Source organism: Natrix helvetica (genome assembly GCF_964273705.1).
Source record: "Natrix helvetica genome assembly, chromosome: 1".
Lineage (NCBI taxonomy): Eukaryota > Metazoa > Chordata > Lepidosauria > Squamata > Natricidae > Natrix > Natrix helvetica.
The window spans coordinates 223,354,704-223,380,599 of NC_138548.1; the positions used below are offsets into that span (position 1 = coordinate 223,354,704).

The 25,896-nt window shown below is 41.0% G+C and overlaps 1 protein-coding gene across 1 annotated transcript; it reads right to left on the reverse strand.

Moving 5' to 3' along the window:
* Nucleotides 1-880: 880 nt before the first annotated feature.
* On the reverse strand, nt 881-23,430 carry LOC309385284 (transmembrane protease serine 12-like). Its single transcript, XM_081939567.1, has 6 exons — nt 23,235-23,430; nt 22,341-22,542; nt 9,221-9,486; nt 5,140-5,282; nt 2,281-2,321; nt 881-1,051 (listed from the first exon to the last, which is right to left on the reverse strand). The coding sequence occupies exons 1-6, from the start codon at nt 23,368-23,370 to the stop codon at nt 1,030-1,032; spliced, it is 810 nt and encodes a 269-aa protein (XP_081795693.1). The 5' UTR covers nt 23,371-23,430; the 3' UTR covers nt 881-1,029.
* Nucleotides 23,431-25,896: the final 2,466 nt, after the last annotated feature.

Consider the following 25,896-nt stretch of genomic DNA (forward strand, 5'->3'; position numbering starts at 1 on the left):
CATTTCAATTATCTGGAGAATTGTTGACGGTTCCACATATCAGTAAGTTTGCTTTTTATTATTTTGCATATTTACCAAAAAATTAAATTGCTGTGCTCAAGAAGACTATGTTTAAGGCTTCAGGTTGCACCCATTTTATCAATTTATACATATTTATTATTTATATTTCATATTTTTAAACCACCCATTTGCCTCAAAGAAAGGCTCTTTGTATATAGAACATATTTTATTGCGTATATTTGAATCATATTTATACAGTTGCTAGAAGGAAATATGAAAATTTACCTTGCAGACTAAACACAGTTGTTATTGACCACACTTTTTCATATTTCAGGTCCAAAGCTAAAATTGTGTGTTTGTGAAGATTCATGTCTAAAAAAATGCAGTTTTTCATCTTCATTATTTTTTCCAAAGAAATACTCTAGTATTAAAAAATACAATGGAGTATCCAAATAACTTCAAAATACTTTATTTAAAAATATTCTTAATCTAGTATCTTTTTTAAAATATATTTTATCTTCCAAAGTGAGAAATATATATAGTAGATTTGTTTTAAATTCTCTAATCATGTATATGATTGCTGTTATATTATTTATTTAAGAACTGACTTCATTTTCATGTTTTAGTGTGTTTGGAAAGATTGTTATCATTAAACTTACAGATCATTATTTGAACGTAAATATGATGGAAGGCACAATTAAACTGTATGGCCATTTTAAAAAAGCAAATGTTTATAATGATACTGTTCCCAAGAACCAAAAACATTTAAAAAGCAATACAAGTTTACTGCATACAACTGAAGGAAGCTGCCATTTTACAGAATATGGAAGACTGTCCACCACACAATTAAAAAGATCAAGAGGCAATGAAGTTCCACAGTTACAATTTTACTCTCTAAATACTGGTTTATCCAATTTATATAATTAATTGTCCTAGCATAAACTCCTGGATATCTTGGACGACCACAACCATAACCAAAGCTGGTAATTCCTATCAAATAAAACTTTGTAGTGGTTGGAAGGTAGCATGTCAGAGGACCACCGCTGTCTCCCTGGAACAGGAAAAGCACATAATGTTTTAATATATATTTTTAATTTCAGGAAGCAAGAGATTATCAATTGTCAAAGGTTTTCAACTGTTTTCTAGAAAAAATTAATCTGGAAAATCTGAACAATCTTACTTTAGTTTGATAAGACACAAAGTACGCCAATTAGATAACATTTCTTGGAAAATCAGCTACTTGCTTAGTAGGCTTGACCAAAAATCAAACTATATATCTAAGAGTACATAATCTATCATCCAGTTTTAGCTATCATAAGAAAGCATTTTATACGTAATTAATGACAAATCACTTTACCCTTTATTTTCAAATTGTCTATTTTGGAGACAGGTAAATTGTCCAAATACACAGAACAGAACCAAAATAAATTCTAATTTTCCTATAAAGCTTGCTAGTATTCTGTAAAAGCAGCAATTATTCAGGAATAAACTAAGTTAAACCATAACTATTGTTTCACATACTGCAAAGTTGGGGTTTATTTGATTGATCTTGAAAAAGCAAATTATATCCTGGCAGATGTTAAGTTAAAGTATTAAGTCAATTTCATTTTAAGTCAGATGTATTTTTCAATAATTGATCATGATGAAAAAAAATGAAATTTTAACAATATAGTAGAAAATTCGGGATTTTTCAGGAATTCTGAATAGTATTTTGACTTTACTAATGTTTCTGGATAGTCCTCTTCTTATATTAATTCACTTTTAATTCATCACTCCTGATGACTCACATGGACACACAGCCATGTATTTTCTTAGCATAATAGGCTTTCATTTTTTTTGCAAGTCAGAGTACCATAATTGTCTTTTACATTTTTTCCTGAGGGGAGGATTATGCTCATTCTTCAATTCTGTACTGTAAAATTCTGTACTGTAAAAACAGTATAAGTGGAAAAAATAAGCATGATTGTAATATAATTCCTGAATTTTTTTTAAAAAGGCTTTGTCTTTAGCATGTCTTTGCTGAATACGGCATCTCCAGAAAAACATTTATATGGTTTTATGTGTAATCAGAATTCCCACCCAGAGAATTCCCATTTTTACATAAGTGTAGCATAGCACTCCATTGATCCTGCTGGGAATACAAGTTAATGGGAGACTTACCCATGCTGATAAGATAGAAAAGAGAGTGGAAAAATAAAGAGCAAGTTTCGGTGGATGTGAGAGTTAAAATAGGATTCTGCAGGTAGTTATCACATTTAAAGAAGAACGTTTAATATCTACCCCAGAACAAGGTAACAGCAAACTATTCCTGTCTTTTTATTCTGTAAACACAATGTAGGAGATAGATTATCACATATTTGAAAATGAATGCTTTATTAATTGCCAATACAATACATCCGAACCTCCCAGGATAAATTAGTGAACTGAAGGTAGCTCTGCAAAATCCAAACCAGTGAGGAACCAATGAGTAGATTGGATTCCTGGAATATCTCTGAATAAGGAAAAGATAGGATATTGCCTGCATGTGCTCCCAAAATCCTAAAATGTAGTAAAATTTTATATTAAGACTGTTAAACAAAAATAAAAATGAACACAAACTTAGAACAAAAAACAAAGAAAAAGCCACAAAAAAGAAAAAGTAGAAATAGAAAGTAATTTCCATTTTTACAGCAAATGTAAATAAAAATACAAAATTATATATTTTAGCAATTACATATTCATCATTTGTACAATTTTATTTTAAATTCAATCTTACATTATTCAAAACCATACATTATTTTATCTACTTTAAATCTCAGAATAAAGTTCTACCATGGCAACTTTATAAATGATTACCAGCATCTTGAATTCTACCTGGAAGGAAACTGGCAACCAGCATAGCTTGCAATTAAAAGTGTTTCATAGTCATAGCAAAGTCCACCGAGACTGCTGATGGCATCACATTCTGGATTAGTTGTAGCTTCCGAGTAATTTTCAAAATCAGCTCCATGTAGAGCACTTTGCAACATATGGAGTGAGTGGTGACTGTTTTTGCTCCTTCACAATTTGTTCAAACAAATTTCCTTCACAATTTGTTCAAACCAGACTACCAGACAATTCAGTTTAATCACAGTTTGCTTATTGTAGTACTGGAGCAGCAAGATCCCTCTGTATAGTTTGTTAGAGCAAAAAGGGCATTCAGGGACTTCCTAGATATTATAATAATGGGACTTATAGTACTAGCAATAGCGCTTAAGAATTACATACTGTTCCATAGTTCTTTACAGCACTCTCGGGGGGGGGGGGGAAGGTGTGTGTGTGTGTGTGTGTTACTATGCCAGTATATTGCCCCCCAAAACCTGGATCCTCATTTTACCAACCTCAGGACAGAAGGCTGAGTCAACCTTGAACTATCAGTATCAAACTCCTGACTGTGGGCAGAATTAGTCTGCCATATTGCATTCTAACTACTGTGCCATCATAGATCATACATTATCTTAAATTGGCTTTGGTTACAAGAGCTATACTTTCTTTCTAGTATTTTCTGGGTTTATTGGTTTTATTTGTCCCTTAAAATTTTTTTGAGTGAGCTGACAGAGTTTATTGTTCTGGAAAGGCAGTTAAGGGTGGTGGATATTTTGTTTTGTTTAATTTTACTTGTCAAACTTGTCAAATCTGGTACCACATATCCTCCTACAATGACTTTGAGAAGGACCTTCCAATTTAGGAAAAAGTACAGCTGGTGTACAAGAAGCATTTGTGCAGATATGCCTAATGATGGTTACATTTGCTTTTTGAACAAGAGCCTCAAACTCCAGAAACATCCTCAAGCTCTGCCAATCAGCACTAAGATATTTTTACCTTCTTCTTTTAACCTTCTTTCCCTTCATTCTAATCTCCTTGGCTTTAGTAACCTTAGATGTTAAAGTCCTTGAATATTCCAGACAACAATCCAATAGCCATATCACACGACAGGTCTTCTTGCTCTGATGGACTACATGGGAGGCAATCTAGCTGGAAAATCATGACTAGCATCTAGGCAGCAACAGGACTCAGGCTGGTACTCAACTCAAATAAACAGGTAGGTTTCAGAAGAAGGAGAGAAAGTGAGTCCAGATGGATGTCAGAAGGATAATAAGAGAGCAAGAAAGTATAAGCAACAGGTTAACTTTGTTCATTGACTACACAAAAGTTAATGATTAAACTAGTATGGAGAACTTACTAAGAGAAATTCAGACCCACAACATCTGATTATTTTTTCTGATGAAATTTTGCAGTGATAAAAAGCTACTGTAAGAAACAAATTTAGAGAACCGAGTAATTCAGAATCGAATAAGTGAGGCAAAAATGCGTTTGTTCCCATATCTGTTGAGCATATCAAATGAATATATTTTAAGAATGGCTAGATTGAAAGATATGACAGTTAAAATCAAAACAGAAGGCTGAAACACTAAAAATATTCAATATGAAGATAACACTATTTTATTTGTTTTACTGCATTTTGAAACAGCTTGACTCCTTAATAATTTCTATAGCTTAAATTAAAAAGAAAAACAACAAAACACACACATAGAGGGAAGGGCAACAGGAAGACTGAACACAATGAAATTAACCAAGAGAGGGATCCCATAACCACCCCACCTTAAGGCCTGGGAGAACCACCAAGTTTCTGCTCAGATTTCTTATGACTAGAGATTAATTCACTAAAGTAGCTGCCTATAAAATGTATAATCATCTAAGAGCATTCTATGGTTTCTGTAGTTCTCATGGGTTGAGAAGACACAGTCCTTTGCCCATTTAGAAAACATCGACTCGATTTTTTTTTCTGGCCAAACCTTTTGTGTGTCAATTCTGTAGACAGATAATAAAACCACATTTCCCCTTTTATTCTCAACAGCCATCAAGTCCTCCAAAATATTGCCCAATCTAAGTTATTCTTGATTCTATTAATTAAGTTGGAGTTTAGGGGGTAGAGAGACAGAATCCTGATGACATCATTCCTGTTTAATATAGAGCAGTGTGTCTTAAATTGTATAAGGACCCCCAAGACCCTCTCAGGAGTCTACAAAATCAAAATTATTTGCCAGCTATTGTAGACATTTTTACACCTGCATGGCAAGCTTTGCCAACATAATCTAAACTAAAATTATTATTTTTTACCTGGCAGCTATCAACACCTCCAGCTGGAAAGCCAGCACAGAGCATATTCACTGTAATTGTTTCAGCATACCAGCCAAGTTTCTTACACATTTTCTGTGGAATAATATCTACTTGAGCTTCTTGTAATATTAAGTTGTTTTCACCTGTAAAAAAATAACATATCATGACATTGTGAAACAAATCAGCCATTATTTGAGACAACTAAGCCTTTCTGATATATTCTACCAAACTTACATTACACTTAACACTCTGGAAAGTATACTGTTTGACTGTTGGTCAAAATAATCTTCAAGATTCATTCGTGTATTTTGGGAGTTGTGTCTAATTTTGTTTGGCATCCAACATAGAACCCAAGATTGAACAGAACACCAAGTGCTGTTAAGATTTTTGTTTTCTTTATTATTTTATTTCTATTCTCATGGATTGTTACATTTTAAAGGCTTTGTTGTCCTTTTGTCATGTTACCATGTAATGGTGTAGGATTTATTTTTATGAATTCATTTTTGTGTTCAGTCTTACTTGTATAGTCAGCATGGCTGAGTTCAATAAGGAAGAAATAGGAATCAGTAAAATCAGGGTCAAATTACTCCCCAGTGCTTTAGATTAGATTTTTAAGAGATTTATTTTATTCTTGTAGTTATTATGACATTAAGTATGTTTATTCATTTACTCGTCTCCTGGCTTTATTATTTTTACAAAAAAATACCCAACACAGTGATACATACTAAGAAGTTTCTATATTTTAATTGGGCTTGGCAAGTAATTTTAGTGTCTGCTTCAATCCTGAAGTAGCGGGCACAGTTATCTAAAAGGTAAATTAGTAAGATAATTAAGGATAAATATTAACTAGCTATTAATTATATGCAATGAAGCTTAAATTATAATGGGATTTATTTCATGTAAAATTCTAATCCTGATGAGGAAAATATCACTTTAATTTCAAGGTTTTCTCAAGGTAATTCTTTCTTCTGACAGATGCAGAAAAAAGAACCAAGATCTTGAATACTGTAATTTTTGTTATCATTAGTTGCAAAGTTGTGTCCCATCCATCGCAACCTCATAGACAACATTCCTCCAGGCTTTCTTGTCCTCTACCATTTTCTAGAGTCCATTTAAGCTCACGCCTATTGCTTCGGTGACTCCATCCAGCCACCTCATTCTCTATCATCCCATTCTTTTGCCCTCAATCTTCCCCAGCATTAGGATCTTCTCCAGTGACTCCTTCCTTCTCATTAGGTGGCCAAAGTATTTGAGTTTCATCTTCAGGATCTGGCCTTCTAAAGAGCAGTCAGGGTTGATCTCCTAATAGCTGTACTCAAATCTTTGAAATCAAACTAAGACTGTATACCTGTATTCCTTCCAACCAATTGCCCCTTGAAGTTAAAAAAAAAGTTTAGAAAATACTGCAATCTGCTAAATTAGTGAAACTCTTACTTCCTCTATTTTGGTGGGTTTTTTACTAAAACATTTCTGAAATTTCAGAGGCAATTTTATATGTGTGGTGATGGTGGTGGTTACATTTTTTAATCATAAATTAGTTTCAGTGTTATTTGCCCTCTCAAAGTTGACCAACAGCTTTTAGTATATGGGCCAATAAACTCTACAAAAGCCAGACAAATTATACCGAGAAAAATGAAGTTGGGTTGAGAGAGTTAACAAAAGTAATTACGACCAAGCATGTTTATTTGTTGCATCTATATTTACGTCACTGTCATTTTAACAGAAATGCTGCAAATTATAAAGATGATAAAGTGTGCTGTTCTTGGTGCTGAAGGTACTTTGCTTGGGTAGCGAATCTTACATCCAATCTTAGCAGGCTAAACACTAGTCAAATCTTTTGATGGTTGTTTTTTAGTTTCAAATGTTGGAAGGTAGAAGTAGCCAGATTCAGCAACATTCTAAATAGGGTCCTTTTTAGTTTGTAAGATTAAAAAAGCAAATGCTTTGAGGATACTACATCTGTTCAGGTTGCTCATATCTAATAAGTAAGGCCAGGAGCAGAACTAAATGTAGTCTGGACAGCCAAGTGACCTCATCTAACAGCAAAAAGAGCTGTTACTGATTACTATAGAGCTGAATGGGAAGTGCTATCTTTCAGAGTTCAGCACCCAGAAAGCTTAAGATGTAAGAATCATTTCATATTTTAAGAGTACAATTAGGGTATCAATTTGGTTTCAATGTAACTGTATGCGCCTAACGTCACCGTGTCTAGGTAAAGTCTTCAAGTTGAGTTTGACTCCTGATGTCCACACAATTTTCTTGGCAACAGTACAAAAGTGGTTTCCTACTTCCTTCTTCTTAAGACACATTTTAATTTCCCACTCTAGCCTACAGCACAAGTATTAGTCCATGAAAACCTTTCATTTGGGTATCTTGCTTAGCTTCTGAGTTCAGACAATGTGATTCACGTGTTGTCATTTGCTGAAGCTCTCACTTATCTATTCCAAAATCCTGTAGGAGAGGACGCTGAATTAAGTAACCTGTAATTCACAGAGCACTTCAGTAGATGGCAGCACTAGTTAACCTAATGAGAGTCAGTTTGGTATACAGATACTGTAGCTCTGAAGTTACAAAGATATGGACTCTAGAAAGAGTGCAGAGAAGAGCAACAAAGGTCATTAGGGGACTGGAGGCTAAAATGTAAGAAGAATGGTTGCAGGAACTGGGTATGTCTAGTTTAATGAAAAGAAGGACAAGGGGAGACATGATAGCAGTGTTCCAATATCTCAGGGGTTGCCACAAAGAAGAGGGAGTCAAGCTATTCTCCAAAGCACCTGAGGGTAGAACAAGAAGCAATGGGTGGAAACTAATCAAGGAGAGAAACAACTTAGAACTGAGGAGAAACTTCCTGACAGTTAGAACAATTAATCAGTGGAACAGCTTCCCTCCAGAAGTTGCGAATGCCCCAACACTGGAAGTCTTTAAGAAGATGTTGGATAGCCATTTGTCTGGAATGGTATAGGGTTTCCTGCCTAGGCAGGGGGTTGGACTAGAAGACCTCCAAGGTCTCTTCCAACTCTGGCATTGTATTATAATGTACTACATCACTTACAGCAATCTCTTCAGTTCCTCCTGCAACTGTTAAGCCAGGATCATGAATTAAGTCAATATGTAATTTTGACTCCTTGTAATTTCCTGCTGGCTTCCAACAACTGAAGTTAGTAGAGAAGCCAGCAGGAAGTTGCAAGACCCAGACAGCTTGCAAGCAGGCTGCCAGGCAGGTAACTGGCGGCTGCTGGGAGGAAGAGAGAAAAGGGGTGAACAGTTGCAACCCTCTTAAATGCAAACTAGTTGCCAAATATCCAGATTGTAATCACATGACTATGGGAGTGCTGGCATCTTTAAACCAAGTTGTAACTATCACTTTTTCAGCACCATTGTAACTTTAACTTCAAACAGTTGCTGAATAAATTAATCAAGGGCTTACCTGTAGTAGTTATTGTGCTAGCCTAAAAAACAGGCAATGGCAAAGTACTGCTCTACTGCTGCAGAGAAAGCTGCATGGTTTTATTTGTAAGTCACAGGAGTGAAAACTGAAATTGAAGGGGGCTTTTCAGTTCAGGCAGAGGGAACGTCCTCCAAATCCAATCTGCTGTAAATAAGAGTTCCTCTCTGCCTTTTCCCTGTACTGCAGGTCAATTTGTTCAACATTTGGGGGAAAGGAGGCTAATAAGAGGGTGGACAGCAAAAGTTGCTTCTGCATATAAATCCAGATTCAAGACTCTTAGATAGAGGCCCAGTGCCAAAATAAAAATAGCCTTTTTGTGCCCTATATTTGTAAAATCCTAATTTCATTATCCAAGATTTTCAGCATTCTCTGAAATAAAAATCCAGCCTAGTTTTCCTGCAAACATGTGAAATGCCATGAATAGTGTATAATAGTAGCAAACATGTTTGCCATAAACCTAATATTCTTAACACTTGAAAAAAAGAATCAAAAGAACTATTATGAATACAGTGGAACATGTTTACTTTTATTGTACATTAATTTTAACTGATTGTTTTTGTTGCACAATAATTTTTAATCTGATGTTTGTACATTGTCTTTATATAAATGTCACAGAAATAATACAAAAAGTACCTTTTTCCTTTGTTTTACCCCATCCAGATATGTAACAGGGATACTGCTGATTTGTCGAAAGATTTGTGGCAGGTAAGCAGATTGGGCGAACATAGTCATTGAATTTGATAGATCGGACTAGTATTATCAAGGCAATATCATTGTCATATGTGTCTGACATATAATTAGGATGTATATTGATAGCTTTAATCCGACGCTTTATTGTATGACAGTTATCTTCATTAAGATTATGCAAGCCAATTACAACCCTCCAAATGGCTGGGTTCCTAGGACAGAACAAAACTTCTATAGGGATTATTGTTCTTATTATTACATTGCTATTTTGTAACTTCTATGACATAGACATTTTTTTTTATTCATTCAGAATAAACAATAAATCACTAACTATAGATCCTGATTAAAATTGGATTATGTGGCTAAAACAAGGATCACTGCAGAAAATAACAAAAACACCAATAAAAAGTATTCTTTTTCTACACATACATATATACTATCACTCCACTCAATTAAGCATCCTGTTTCCCATTGTAACTACTGCTCAGATGCTTATGGAAAATCTACCTAAGTCTTTTACATAGTTCTTTTACAGCTCTCTCTTAGTGGTAACCACTGCACCACCTCAGCTCTAAATAATTACTGGTAATTATAGACTGATATGTGCAAAGTAAAGAACAAAATGCAATACATTTTAAAGATCAAAGTGTCTTTGAACTCTGTTTTAATAAATTTGGCTGCACAAAATGGGCGTTGGTACTTACCTGATATGTTCACTCTCACTGCAGGTGTAGACAGCAGTCACGTGGGGTTTACTCTGTCCAGTAACCAATAGGCTGAGTCTACATATTATAAAGCCTTCCTCCTTGCTGCTCTTCCCCAGCTTTTAGACGAAGACTGATGTAGACTGACGTGTAGTTGATATGGAAAAGGAGAATAAGGGAAAACCAAGAAAGGGAAGAAAAAAGGACTGACCTAATCCTAATGAAGGAGAACCTTGACCAATCTTAAAAGAATGAGAACCCAGACCGGAACAGGGTGGGGGTCACCGCTGTCTCCACCTGCGGGTAAGAATGAGCGTATCAGATAAGTACCAACGCCCATTCTCCATGATTGGTTGAGACAGCAGTCACGTAGGGACATACCCAAGCTAGTCCCTAATCAAGGGAGGGATCTGGTCTCTGTGGAAGAGGAGTCCAGAGAATGGACTTGCTGTAAAGCCCTCCTTCCAAAGGCAGCTTCAGCAAAAGCGAACCGGTCTATCTTGTAATGACGGATAAAAGGAATGGAAGAGGTCCAAGTAGCCGCCCTACAAATCTCCACTGATGCCTGAGTAGCCCTGGCAGCTGATGTGGCCGCACTACAAGTGGAATGAGCGGTTATACCCTGTGGAGGAATGAGATCATTGGCTCTGTAAGCTTTAGAGACACAGGCCCTGAGCCAGCGACCTATGGTGGAAGAGGAGACTTTAGAACCCAGGGAAGCTGGCTGAAAAGAGACTAGCAAGGCTTCAGAACGCCTAAACATAGCTGAGTGTTTGATATAGATATGTAAAGCCCTGGGAACGTCTAGGGAATGCCACTTCTTTTCTAATCTATGAGAAAGATTGGGACAAAAATTAAGGAGAATAAGTTCCTGAACCTTATGAAAAGCTGAGTTAATTTTGGGCGTAAATGTCAGATCTAGACGGAGAATGATCCTATCTGCGTGAAATATACAGAGGTTGCTTCTAATCGACAGAGCTGCAATCTCGGAGATTCGTCTTGCTGATGTCACTGTGATCAGAAAACAGACCTTGAGTGTGAGATGTTGAAGTGACACAGTCCGCAGTGGCTCGAACGGAGCTCTGGTGAGAAAGTCTAAAACTTTGGTTAAGTCTCAGGTTGGATATCTGTGAACCGTTGGAGGATGAATATTGGTTGCTCCACTGAGAAACTGACGTATGTGTGGCAGATGTGAAATGGGCTCACCTGTCGGTAGAGTCAAGACAGTAGAGAGGGCCGCCACCTGACGTCTTAACGTGTCTGGCGAAAGACCCTTGGTAAGGCCCCGTTGGAGAAAATCTAGCACATTAGCCAGAGAGGCAAACAAGGGAAGAATGTCAGAAGAGCACCACTTGGTAAACGCTGTCCAGGTTGCGTTGTATATTGGAGCTGTGGAGGGGCGGCACGAGGCTTGAATGGTCAGAATGATACTGTCCGACAGCCCATCCGCTCTCAGCGCCTGCCGCTCAACCTCCACATGGTTAGATGTAACCAATGTGGATCTGGGTGCTGGATCGAGCCTTGTAAGAGGGAGAGTCTGTGTGGTGGAATGCGCCAGGGAGGTGTCACAGATAACATCATTAAGTCTCTGAACCACGGCTGGTGGGCCCAATGTGGTACCAGAAGGAGAATTTCCACTTCCTCGTCCAGCATTTTCCGTACTACCCTCTGTATTTGTGGCAGAGGAGGGAACACATACAGAAGGCCCGGGGGCCACGGATACCGTAAGGCGGTCACCGCCTCCGCTCCTGGGGACGCATACCTGGTGAAGTACCGTGGAAGAAGGGTGTTTTCTCTTGAGGCGAAGAGGTCGATTACCGGTCTCCCGTATCTGCAGGATATCTCCTGGAAGAGGCTGCGTGAGATGCTCCACTCGTCCTGGTCGACCTGAGTGCGACTTAGCCAATCGGCCTGAACGTTGTGGACACCCAAGATGTGGTCCGCCCTGAGGGAGAGAAGATGGACTTCCGCCCAGTCCCAACAGCCACGCCTCCCTCATTAGTAGTTCGGACCTGGTGCCCCCTTGCCGATTTACGTGTGCCTTAGCGGTGATGTTGTCTGTGAGGATTAAGACATGGGTGTTGCACACCATGTTTTGGAACCTCCGAAGGGCTAGATGAATGGCCGCAGTTCCAGCCAATTGATGGTGCTGGCAAGATTGGCCTGTGACCACAGTCCCTGAGCTATCTCTGACTGAAGGTGGGCTCCCCACCCTGTCAGGCTGGCGTCGGTGGTGATAATTAGACGAACCGGCTCTTGAAAGAGAGTCCCTTGAGTCAATGCCGGGGAAAGCCACCACCCCAGCGACTTCCTCACATGTGCGGGGAGGAAAACCTGTTGCAGAGAACAGCTGATGTCTATCTTCTGGTATGGCAACAGGTACCACTGCAACAGCTGTGGAGGTGTGCCCACGGCACGATGGAGAAGCAAGACACCATTTTACCCAAGAGACGAGACAACTGGAGAAGTTGGACTCTGCGACGTAGCCAAACTGTCTTGGCCAACTCCTGTAGACTGTTCTGCCAATCTGTTGAGAGGAACACTTTGCCCTGCACAGTATCTAGAGCTCCCAAGGTGAAGGATGCAGGTATCTGGGCTTAGAGAGCTTTTTGCCAGGTTTATGGAAAAGCCTAGCCTTTGGACAACTTGAATGGTAGTTTGAATGTCCCTGTGGCCCTGTCTGATGGAGAGGGACAGCGGGAGGATGTCGTCTAGATATATTTGAATTCTGACTAGTCTGGAGCGGAGGTGGGCAGCCACCACCGCTAGCACTTTTGTGAATACCCTTGGGGCTGATGACAGCCCGAAGGGGAGGGACTAGTACTGGTAATGATTGCCTCTGTACTCGAATCGAAGAAACTGCCTGTGTTCGCAGAGGATGGGAATATGAAGTTACGCCTCTGTGAGGTCCACCGAGGAGAGGAAGTCGCCCTTGTGGACGCTCTCCAGGATGGACTGCAGGGAGTGCATCTTGAACCGTTGATAAAGAACATATCGGTACAAGATTTTCAGATCCAGAATTGGTCTCCATCCCCCCGAGGCCTTTGGAACCACAAACAGCTGGGAGTAAAACCCGACGTTCCTGGCTCTTGGGAACAGCCTGGATGGCCCTGATCTCAAGATGGTAAATGGACTGTTCCACCGTCTCTTGAGACTGTCGCGAGATACTGGGCAGGGACAAAATGCCTCGGGGGAATGGAAAGAAATTCCAGGGACAGACCCCATCTGATGGTCTGCAAACCCAAGCATCTGTTGTTATGTCCTCCCATTGGTCCGGAAACACAGTCAGTTGAACCCCTATCGGAAGATCCTCCAGACAGTCACTTCTGACGTCTGTAGGACTGGTTGAATCTCCCCCTAAAGGATCTCCTAGGAGGATATCGTTGGAAGGTCCTATTGGACCTATCCTGCTGTTGGTAGGATCCCTGCCTAGGGAGTGCCTGACGCTGCGGACGGTGGTTGGAGAAACTCCTGTCCTGCCCTTGAAAGAGCTGGCGTCTATAGAAGGTAGAGGAATTTCTATTATCCGCCTTGCAGAAAGTCAATTGGAGGACCTTACATTTGTCCTTTGACTCCACTAACAAGGGTTCCAAAGGGGCCCCAAACAGATTACCCCCCAAGAAGGGAGATGAAGCCAGACGCCACTTGTGTCTGGCATCGGCTTGCCAATTTTTTAGCCCTAGAAGTCACCTGGAAGTGACAGTAGAGGCAATGGCTTTAGAGGCAAAGGGGCTGCATTAAGAGCAGCCTGTTCTTCACGCCAAAATTAAACTGTCAGTACCTCTGCCGCTTGAAAGCGCACCTGCTGCAATCTCTGAGGGAAACAGCGATCTTCTTGAGAGCTTTGCAGCCGCAGCGCTGTATTCCTGACACAACCGCAGGGTTACCACCCTTGGGCCTGTCACCGGGGCAACCTCCAGCAATCTGTATGAGTTAGAAGCGTCGGAGTCACTCCGTTGGTAATACGAGCCTCCGACAATCAGAAAAAAAGCCTCCGTCGCTTTAAAACAGCTGTCCTAGCCGCGTGGCTAGCTCCACGGCGAGAACAAAGCTCCCTGACTAATATACACACACACCCTGCCTGCAAGATCTTAAGAAACGGCAGGGGTGAAATATAAAGCTTTAGAATAGAACAATGTGATCAGAGAATACAACTACACGTCCAGCCAGAACTGGCTGAGTCTAAAAACGGGAAGAGCAGCAAGGAGGAAGGCTTTATAATATGTAGACTCAGCCTATTAGTTACTGGACAGAGTAAACCCTACGTGACTGCTGTCTCCACCAATCGTGGAGAATGTACTGTTTGAATCATCCCAGAAGAAAGGTAAGCTGAGGCCGGCACGGGGAACCCTGTAGCAGAAGTAATGATGATAGAGAAAATGTTTTGATTGTAAAGGTGGGGATGGAGAATGAGAGGTTATTTCTTTTCTGCATCTTGTTATACATTGTGCCTTTGTTCTGGTGTGCTGGGATATACGGTTTCTCTGTAGGTAGAATAGGCAAATATTTTTCCTGTCTGTATTTCTCTGGACATTATGTTAGTCTTCTGTGAAATGCCTATTTCTCTGTGTGGCCATATAAATCTAAAAAATAAATAATATACATAAAAGCAACTTTGAGTGTCCTCATGGACCACAAGTTAATCATAAACTAGTAGTGTGATGCTGTCTCTAAAAAAGCAAAAAGACCACAGACAAATTGGAGCAAATTCAGAAGGCGGGGGGCGCGGGAGACACCCTTACAGGGTAGAGCAGAGGAGTTTGGGGAATATCTTCAGGACAAAATCGATCAGATCCGGAGCGGGTGGACCTCCGTCAGTGGACCAGACGAGCCGCCAACAGCGAGTCTTGAGGGACCATTCTGGGAGGAGTTTGACTCTGTTGCCCCCGAGGATTTGGACAGGCTGCGTGGACGGCTGCGACCCACCACTTGTTTAACGGACCCGTGCCCCTCCTGGCTGGTACTGGCAGCCTGGGAGGTGACACGAGGCTGGCTCCTGGGCCTGGTGAGCGCCTCACTGAGTGAGGGATACTTACCAACCGCCTTGAAAGAGGCGGTGGTGAGACCCTTGCTCAAGAGGCCTGCGCTCGACCCAATGGAGCTAGCTAACTATCGTCCAGTCTCCAACCTCCCCTTTCTGGCGAAGGTTGTCGAGAATGTGGTGGCGCAGCAGCTCCCGCGACACCTAGACGAATCCGACTATCTAGACCCACGCCAGTCCGGCTTCCGACCCGGGCACAGCACTGAGACAGCCTTGGTCGCGTTGGTCGATGATCTCTGGAGGGCCAGAGATAGGGGTTGCTCCTCTATCCTGGTCCTATTAGACCTCTCGGCGGCTTTTGATACCATCGACCATGGTATCCTATTGCGCCGGTTGGAGGGGATGGGAGTCGGAGGCACCGTTTTGCGGTGGTTCGGCTCCTACCTCTCCGACCGGAAGCAATGTGTGTTGACAGGGGGGCAGAGATCGTCCCTGAGGCCACTCACTTGTGGGGTGCCACAGGGGTCGGTCCTCTCGCCTCTCCTGTTCAACGCATATGTGAAGCCGCTGGGTGAGATCATCCGTGGTTTTGGGGTTGAGTACCATCTTTACGCTGATGATACTCAGCTGTATATTTCAACCCCAAACCACCCCAACGAGGCTGTCGAAGTGATGTCCCGGTGTTTGGAAGCCGTCGGGGTCTGGATGGGGGACAACAGACTTAAACTCAACCCCTCCAAGACCGAGTGGCTGTGGTTACCGGCGCCTCGGTTCAGCCAGCTGACTCCATCGCTGGCCATAGGGGGCGAACAATTGTCCCCTGTGGAGCGGGCGCGCAATTTGGGCGTCCTCCTTGATGCCCGGCTGTCAATGGAGGACCATGTGGCAGCCGTGGCAAGGGGGGCGTTCCACCAGGTTCGCCTGGTGCGCCAATTGCGCCCCCTACTGGACCGGAGTGCCCTGCGCACGGTCACTCATGCGCTGGTGACGTCTCGCCTGGACTACTGCAATGCTCTCTACATGGGGCTTCCCTTGGGACGCGTCCGGAGACTGCAGCTAGTTCAGAACGCAGCCGCGCGGGTTATTATGGGAAGTACACGTTACTCCCACGTAACACCTCTCCTGCGCGAGCTGCACTGGCTACCTGTGGCCTTTCGGGTGCGTTTCAAGGTATTGATCACCATCTTTAAAGCGCTCCATGGCAGTGGACCTAGTTACCTGCAGGATCGCATCCTACCACACACGTCCCTGCGACCTATCCGCTCACACAGAGAGGGGCTCCTCCTGGTGCCGTCTGCTAGTCAATGCCAGCGGGCGACACCTAGGAGTAGATCCTTCTCTGTGATGGGCCCAACCCTCTGGAATGACCTCCCCCCTGACATTCGAACTACCACCGACCTCCGTTCCTTCCGGCAAAAGTTAAAGACTCACCTATTTCAATCAGCTGGCCTGGCACTTTCTTAGTTCTACCTCCCGGGGATTTATTCATTTTAATTGGGTTTGGGGTTTTAAAAAGTTTTTAATACACTATATACTATATTTAATATTTATTATTCTATGTACAGTCTTGCAACCTCCTCCACCTACGTATTTAATTATTTAACTGTTTTGTATGTATTTTATAACGTATTTTAGTGACTGTACACCGCCCCGAGTCCCTTTCGGGAGAGGGGGCGGTCTATAAATATGAATAATAATAATATAAGGCCACCAATATGGTGAAAGGTCTGGAAACTAAGCTCTATGATGAATGGTTGCAAGATCTAAATATGTTTAACCTACAGAAAAACGATTGAGCATTTCTTAATTCTACAAGCCATCAGCCATTAAATCAAGCTGGCACATCAGTATTTTTCTTTTTTAGAGATCTTCAAAGAGGCCAGATGGCTATCCACCAAAGATGCTCTAGTGCAGGGGTTTCGAACTCAAGGCCCAGGAGCTGGATCCGGCGGGATGCTTAGATCTGGCCTGCAGAACCGTCCTGGAAACAGCGAAAGACTGGCCTATGGTGCTCCGTCAGCAAAAATGAAGCTCCGTTTTCAGAGGGTTGCAGGAGGCCGCTGCAGCCCAAAAACAGAGCTCTGGAGCCCTTTTTTGCTGGCAGAGGGCTTGGGCCATCATAGGTGCCTCTGACACAAGAGACATCCTTCCGCTACCTTAAAAATAATGTATGTATGTAGGTATGGATTTATCCATCAGATTTGGAAAACAATGGCAGGGAAGTGAGTGGAAAAGACAGCATGGCGAACCTATTGCTTTTCTCACAGCCCAGCTTTTTGACAATTTTTGTCAATTTATATTTTATTAATATTTGACTAATTGCCCATATTAACAGTAAAAAGATGTCTTAAGAAAGGTAATCCCTGAAATGGTGAAGAATTAAGTCTTACATAGGTCACTAAGGTGACACAAATGACATCCCACTCTGGCAGTGAAAAAAGATGAGAGAGAATGAAAAATCCCTGTCAGTGGTCTGAAGGCTGAGTGCTGCTCAAGAAGCCTTGAGGATGATTTAATAGGAAATACAATTAAGAAACTGAAACAAAAAAATGGATAAATGAGACATTTGGATTTGAAAAGATTTGCCATGCTTGAACAAATAAACAACTAAAAGCTTTGTCTTCTCAAGATTTGAAGATCCCCAAATAGCAAGCTATATGCTGTCATCATGGAAAATCAGTTTAGTTATTGGTAGAAAAGGTTACTAACGCTAAGTGGATTTGGCTAGAATTATAACAGATATTTTCTGAGAATTAATAGGAATCAGGGGAAATGCAGAAAGACTAATTTAATTGGATATTTTAAACTTAAATAATAAGTGATCAGATTTAAAGCTTAGAGATTCTCATCTTAAGTTCAAGCAACTGCAAAAGCCAAGAGATAATATATCGGTAATAAAAATCAGGTGGAAAAAAAATTCAGCAAAAAGCCCATGGACTAAAAAAGATAAACTGGAATGGAAATCAAGTATTATATTTCAAGATACTAGCTCTGCCATTATTAAGAAGGAAGAATAAGATATAAAAGGAGGGTGGGGTTTCCTTTCTTTATTTCAGCAAGATAAATTGTTTCTAGGCTCTCAAAAATAAACAAAGAACAAATTATCTAATAAACATAAATATTCCATGTAGAGAACCATCTGTAATGTTTAAACAACTGATACTATTTATGAAAATATAATACAATGAGATCCTTTAACATTCAGGACTCATAAGATGGCAGCTAATTGTAACATAAATGAACTATCTTGAATGCATTTGGGTCAATATTAAAGGTTGTGGGGGAAATGACATTGCCATAGGTCATTGCTACAGGCCACCCAACCAAGCAGAGGAAGTAGATGAACTTTTTGCTAGTCAGCTAACTAAGGTATGTAGGAAGCACACCACAATAGTAATGGGCGATTTTAACTACCCTGACATCAACTGGGAAACAAACTCTGCACCAAGTGGAAGATCCAACAGGTTCTTAAGAAACCTAGCAGACAACTTTGTTTTCCAAAAAGTAGAGAAGGGAACAAGGGGATCAGCCATATTGGACTTAATCCTCACTAACAGAGAGGAAATGATAGAAGGTGTTGAAACCATAGGAACCCTGGGGGCAAGTGACCATGCAATATTGGAATTCAACATTATCCAAACACAAGTAGTAGAACAAAGCCAAATTAGGGTCTTGGACTTTAAGAAAGCTAATTTTAATAAACTTAGAGAGAGCTTGGGAAAAATTCCATGGATGAGAATCCTCAAGGGGAAAACAACTCAAGAAGCTTGGGAAATTTTGAAAAATGAGGTTACAAAAGCCCAGTCTAGCACAATACCAATGAAGAAGAAAAATAACAGCTCCCAAAAGAAACCAGCATGGCTGCATAAAGAACTATCTGACAAACTGAAAGACAAAAAAGGTAAGTATAAAAAGTGGAAGGAGGGGGACATAACTAAGGCAGAATATCAGCAAATAGCCCAAGCCTGTAAAGATGAAGTGAGGAAAGCTAAGGCTCACAATGAAGAAAGGCTTGCCACAAAAGTAAAAATTAACAAAAAAAGCTTCTTCCAACATGTTAAAAACAAGAAAAAAGTTAAGGAAACAATTGGTCCATTGCTAGGAGAAAGTGGCAAGAAGGTGACAAGCAATAGGGAGAAAGCAGAACTATTTAACTCATGTTTTGCATCTGTCTTTACACAAAGGGATAAAACAGTCCAACCTATCAAAAGCAGCACCACAAAAATCAGATTAGGAACACAAATTGAAATAGGGAAGAAAATGATAAGTGAGCACCTGTCTACCCTAGATGAGTTCAAATCACCAGGACCGGATGGATTACACCCCAGGGTTTTGAAGGAACTAGCAGACGAGATCTCAGAACCACTGAATTATATCTTTCAGAGATCCTGGAACACCGGGGAACTACCAGAGGACTGGAAAAGAGCTGATGTGGTTCCCATCTTCAAAAAAGGGAAAAAAATAGATCCAGGAAACTACAGACCTATCAGCCTGACCTCAATACCAGGAAAGATTCTGGAAAAAATAATCAAGCAACGAATTTGTGAACACCTAGAAGCAAACAAAGTAATAGCCAAAAGTCAACATGGATTTGTCAAAAACAGATCATGCCAGACTAATCTTATTGCATTCTTTGATAATGTGACAAAATTAGTGGACCAGAGGAATGCCGTTGATATAGTTTACTTGGACTTCAGTAAGGCTTTTGATAAGGTAGACCATAACCTACTACTAGATAAAGTAGAAGAATGTGGGTTAGACAGCATCACCACCAGATGGATTGGTAACTGGCTGACCAACCGCACTCAACGTGTAGTCCTCAATGGAACTGCATCTACATGGAGGGAAGTATGCAGTGGAGTACCCTAAGGCTCTGTTTTAGGCCCAGTACTCTTCAACATCTTCATCAATGATTTGGATGAGGGAATAAATGGGGAACTCATCAAATTTGCAGATGACACCAAGCTGGCAGGAATAGCCAACACTCCAGAAGATAGGCTTAAGATACAGAAGGATCTTGACAAACTTGAACATTGGGCACTATCTAATAAAATGAAATTCAATGGTGAAAAGAGTAAGGTTCTACATTTAGGCAACAAAAACGGAATGCACAGGTACAGTATAGGTGGTACCGTGCTCAATAGTAGTAACTGTGAGAGGGATCTTGGAGTTCTAGTGGACAACCATTTAAATATGAGCCAGCAGTGTGCAGCAGCTGCCAAAAAAGCCAACACAGTTCTAGGCTGCATCAACAGAGGGATAGAATCAAGATCACGTGAAGTGTTAATACCACTTTATAATGCCTTGGTAAGGCCACACTTGGAATACTGCATTCAGTTCTGGTCGCCACGATGTAAAAAAGATGTGGAGACTCTAGAAAGAGTGCAGAGAAGAGCAACAAAGATGATTAGGGGACTGGAGACTAAAACATATGAAGAACGGTTGCAGGAACTGGGTATGTCTAGCTTAATAGAAAGAAGGACTAGGGGAGACATGATAGCAGTGTTCTAATATCTCAGGGGTTGCCACAAAGAAGAGGGAGTCAAACTATTCTCCAAGGCACCTGAGGGTAGAACAAGAAGCAATGGGTGGAAACTAATCAAGGAGAGAAACAACTTAGAACTGAGGAGAAACTTCCTGACAGTTAGAACAATTAATCAGTGGAACAGCTTGCCTCCAGAAGTTGTGAATGCCCCAACACTGGAAGTCTTTAAGATGTTGGATAGTCATCTGTCTGAAACGGTATAGGGCTTCCTGCCTAGGCAGGGGGTTGGACTAGAAGACCTCCAAGGTACCTTCCAACTCTACTATTGTATTGTATTGTATTGTTTGATGTTGTTTCAATATATTGGGCAATAAGACAAAATACTAAGAACAGCGAAGTATTATTTAGAAATTATTTAGACATAAGATTAACAGCAAAGGGAGGAGCTGCAACTCAGTGTAGCACTCCCAAAGAGATTTGTTGGCAGGTGTAATTAATTCACTGTGAACTCAGTTCACATATAGTCTAAACAGATTGGAAGGATAAGGCTAGTAAGAGTAAATGGAAAAGAAAACTGGGGGTGGTTTGTGGAAAAGGTATGAGGGGGCACAAATGGATAGCTAGACAAAAATATTTTCACGAATATAATCAAACGTATGGGTAGATAGCTGAGATTTCACTGTTGGTAAGTTTCTTTTACACGAATGGTAAGCCACACAACAGCAGAAATATAAGTAGTCAAGTTATGATGGCAATTGCAGCTGGAATTTCCATTGTTAACTGATGCAATCATAAACTGTAGCATCATGTGGCTGCATTGGATAAAAATTCCTAGTCCCCAAAGCCATTGTTAAGTGATATCCTGGGACTTTAAGTGAGCACCACCTCACAACTTTCTGTTAATTTCCAACAAAGTCAGTGGGGCACCCAGAAGGAAGTTGCAAATTCCAGGCAGTTTACAAGAAGGCTGGCACACATGCTAGAGGATGAGAAGATACAAGAGGGTGGGGAGCCAAGAACAGAGGGCTTGGAAGATGTGCAAGCTATTAGGACATATGCACATACCTCCTTGAGAGGAAGTAATCACTTAACAACATAAGGTGATGGTCACCGATTTACATTATTTAAAAAAGAGAATGGACAAATTCAAAAAGAATCAAACTAACAAAGGCATATTTTCTATCTCCAACTTGCAATAGTAAGGAGGAATATTAGTGATTCAGCTTCCCAAAGTCATGTTTGGATACTGTGTAATAAAAATGTTTGCTTGATGATCTCATGGCCTGAGCAAGCAGATTTCTTCCTTTCATTGCTGTCCAGCAGAGTTGCTAGAGGAAGTGAAAACCAGACATTTTAAATGAAGAAATTGGATGAGCCATCTACAACTGGTAAGTTAAATCATGGAATAATGGAGTGAGTTGGACATGTGATTATATCTATATATCTATATCTATTTATGATCAGAGATAAGTACTAATGTAAAATAAGGGGAAATGCCTCACAACTATTAAAAAACCTTTTTCCTCTTATCTTATTCTTCCACACAATTATTTATCATTAAAATAATTTGGTTTGGTCCTGGTAGCTCTAAATATCTTTTATTACTCTAGGATTGGATATGAAAAAGCTTCAGGGCAAATAATTAAGCAAATCTATTGAAAGCGCCAAAATTTGTTCCTAGACTATCTGTGTGATCCTTAACAAATATTCTCCTCTATTAGATCCTTGACAAGTAGTATGAAGCTACACCTGCTTCAAAACTCAATTCTGTATAAGCTAGGAAAGCCATGTTAAATTTCCATTTTTCATACATAATTATATATTTGGTCCATACTTGGTCAGTAGATTTATCACACCTAAATTGAAGAAAAAGTATTAGAATGGAAAGATACATACTCTGATGTTTTAATGCAGTGTGCTGCTGTCAACACTATGATTTTATTAATTAAAGATCCACCACATATATGGACATATCCTAGACCAACTGCATAAACTTGAAGACTAATTTGCCAAGGCCATGCTCCTAGTATAGCATCATGTCCACCTACAATTCGAGTTCCTGCCGCTGTATTTTTAATAAGGGGCCTTGTTCCACAGACTAGAAATCAAAGAAAAATAGGTAAGCCATGTAAGAAACAGCATTCATGTAGCAACAATATATTTAAAGCATTTTTTTTACAAAACCACATTTTATAACAAAGATGAAACAAGAGTGAAAGATTTGTGGAACTGAATCACTCCCATTTAGGTTGTATGACTAGATCATATATTTATTAGTCAATTTTATTTTAGCCTACTTGTCAGCCTCTGTAGTTAATTTATGATTGGGTGTGTTTAACATCAAAAAATACACCAGAATTAATAGGGTGAATTGTGAAATGTAGCTGAAAACAAACTACATAGCACATAGATATTCGAACTTAGCTCCATCAGGTATAGGATTTTTACCTGTGTTCCAATACATGGGTAAATAAGGCATAAAATCTAAATAATGATCCCAAATTGCATTCAGTTGTGACCAATGATTTAAAGATTCGTTATTTTAAGATCACAGAACCGATAACAAGTCAGGCACAATTTGATATGTAAATGACAACCTTGCCTCACTGTTTGTTCTTCTGTTACTACCGATAGTGCCGAAACTTTAATTGCGTTATTTCCTAACTTCTGAGTTTCCCATTACAGTTGCGATGGCGTAATTACAATCATTTCCCAAGAACTGGGAACAGGTAAATTATAACTATTTATTTTCGAGTAGATCCCAGCACAGAAACCTCAGAGGCCACTAACTCTTATTTCCTTCGTTCATTTCAAAAGTAAAGAAGAGGGAGAGGTTCACATGCCCACAACCAAATTGCTGTATCGTCAATAAAGGTCGTAGGGAACGAGACCCCCGCATTGTCGGAAGGCAACTTTGCGCAGACATCCTCGCGGAGTAGTTACCGAGAGCAAAGGCCTGAGGCAACCCCCACTTTCGCCCCTATTTATGCAATCGTCGATGGGCCTTTCGCGAGGCGCCACTGTCGCGTAAATGGCAATAGCGTACCCCGGGGACACCTCCTTTTCGGCAGCGCTCGCGACCTCCCCTGCCGAGCAGACGTTTCCGACCACGGCCTTGTCCCTTGCGCGCCCTCAGCCAAGGATTCGCGCGAGCTCCGGTGACTGCTCCGTCCCCCCCACCCCTCAACCTCGATCTGTTAGGTTGCCCCGTCCTAAGCAGCACGTTGGCGATCAACGGGCGAGCACGAGTGGCCTGCGAGGACTGGGCTCACCGTCGGAAAGATTCAGGGAGGGCAGGGCCTTGGGCGCGGCTTCCCTAAACAGCACAAGCGAAGCCCAAAAGGAAAAGGCGGCGGGACAGAAGTTGCGTCTCATCGTCCGTCCAGGGAGCAAAATGGCGGCCGGCTTCGCGCGCGTTCTCCCTCAGGCAAGGGCCGCTAAGGGTCAGGTGACAGGCGGCCTGAGAGCCACGGTTCTCCTCTCGGCGAGCCCCTGGCTAAGGCGCTTCCCTGCGGCAAATGGAGGCACGCATGGCCACCGAATGGGGGAAGGTGGGGACATGCTTTCCAAGCGGTCACTGAAATAACCGCTGGCTGAACCGGGCGACTCCGGGCCCTCCCCATCACTATGCGGCCCCTTTGGCTACTCTCATGCTGACTGGCAGACTCTGCCTGCTTACCATCCGAAGTAATGGGGGACGCAGAGAAACCTTGTGACGAGATGGGCGGCAAATAAATGTAATACATAAATAAAACATTTAATAACTTAAATATAAAAACTGCTCTTAAAGTATCTTGGAGGCTGCCTTTCGATGTCCGACTGCTGGGAACATGCCATGTTCATGATATAGCAATGAGTGACTTAAATTAGTCACGACCATCTTAGGAGAGGGGCAGAAGAAAATATTGCCGGTCTGTTATCAGGAGCAAAAGTCCCCATATAAGAGGGATTCATTTCGTTCAACGTTCTCCCCCACCCCACCCCAAGTATGTTTCCAATTAAAGACGAGCTAAAGGGAACGACTCCCATGCAAATCACGATCCTTTGGATGCAAAACACATACTCGTTGCTTGAATGGTATTACAGGCAAAAATGTTAAACTATATGTTGCCACTAAATTCTGGCACTCCGAGTTCGGTGTGAAGCTGATAAGAACTTGATATCAGAATTTTAGAGATAAAACATTTAATGTTGCATAAGTGCTTCTTTACTACCTAAAACTAGGAAACAGTAAGACAAAGCAAAAAGCATTTATTGAGAGTCAAATGTTTGGATAAGGTACAGGAAGAAACTATACGTTCAGCATACTTGATAGTTCAGAAAGAAAGCAATAAAACAATGAAAGGCATTATGTGTGACACTTGAACAATGAAACACTGATTCTAGATTACATTCCACAAGTGGCAAATTTATGGATTGCATTAGGTCTTCCTTTTTCAAAGTGTACTTTTCTAAAACTTGTATGTCCTTGCTTTGAGAATATACTATTGTTTATTTGCTGAAAAGACAAGTTCTCCTGTACCTATACCAAAAAAATAGCTTTGGCTAAGAAGAAAAAGAACATGTTTTTCTGAAGTTAGAAAAGAGGCCAAGACTGCAATGTTAAAAATGTTAATATCAAACTTTGAAAAGGTTGATAATGAACTCTAAAGTTCCAGTTAACAAATGGAAGACTAAGATTTGTTATTTGAAATTGCTCTGACAGGCTATTGATGATAATCTCTTCTAATGGAGGATTGTGGACATCAGGTCCTGCAGGGTCTCTCAAGTTGTTTTTTGTTCAGAAGGTTTTTATATATAAAACTGTGCTAGATGTAGATTAAATGGATTGGACTATGCAATTTGAAAATGTGCAAATACAAGTAGATAAATAGGAGCACTTCAGTGGGAAATTAACAGTATTACGTGCATCTCGGCATATAGTCATGTTAGCCAATGACCGTGAACACATGATACAATGCTGGCTTCCTTGACTAGAAAACTGAGATGAGCACTGCCTCCTGGAATCAGATCCCTTTACCTTCTCCTTTGCACTGCTTGGGGAATCCAAGCATGGGTTAACTTTGTCCATTAGCCTAGAGACTGAGTTATGAAATTGTTAACCACGCCTCCTCTGACTGGATAGCCAGTTTTTTAACTCAGTCCAGCCTAAGGAGACGTAAAACAATTTGCTCTAGGGCTAATAGACAAATTATCTCATTCTTCAGGATTCCAAATCTACAAGATTAACCAGCGGTGATTATAAATCTGACTGTTGTGGCAGGGCGACAGTTCGCTGTCAGCCCGACAGTCATTCGCTCGGTTTTCAAACCCCCCCCCCACGGCTCTAGTGGCCGGGGGAGGGGGGGAGAAGGAGAGTTCCAGCTGTTCAGGATCACCCCCCCCTTTTAAAAATATTTTGCCGTTTTATTGCATGCGCTTGACTGTAGGTGCGCCACTCTCTGTTTGCATT

Coding starts and splice junctions, on each gene's coding strand:
- LOC309385284 (XM_081939567.1), bottom strand. CDS start 23,370: ATGTCTGCGCAAAGTTGCCTTCCGACAATGCGGGGGTCTCGTTCCCTA. Junction 9,487..22,340: donor CACTGCATTAAAACATCAGA/GTATGTATCTTT, acceptor GTTCTGTCCTAG/GAACCCAGCCATTTGGAGGG. Junction 5,283..9,220: donor GGGTAAAACAAAGGAAAAAG/GTACTTTTTGTA, acceptor ATTTTTTTACAG/GTGAAAACAACTTAATATTA.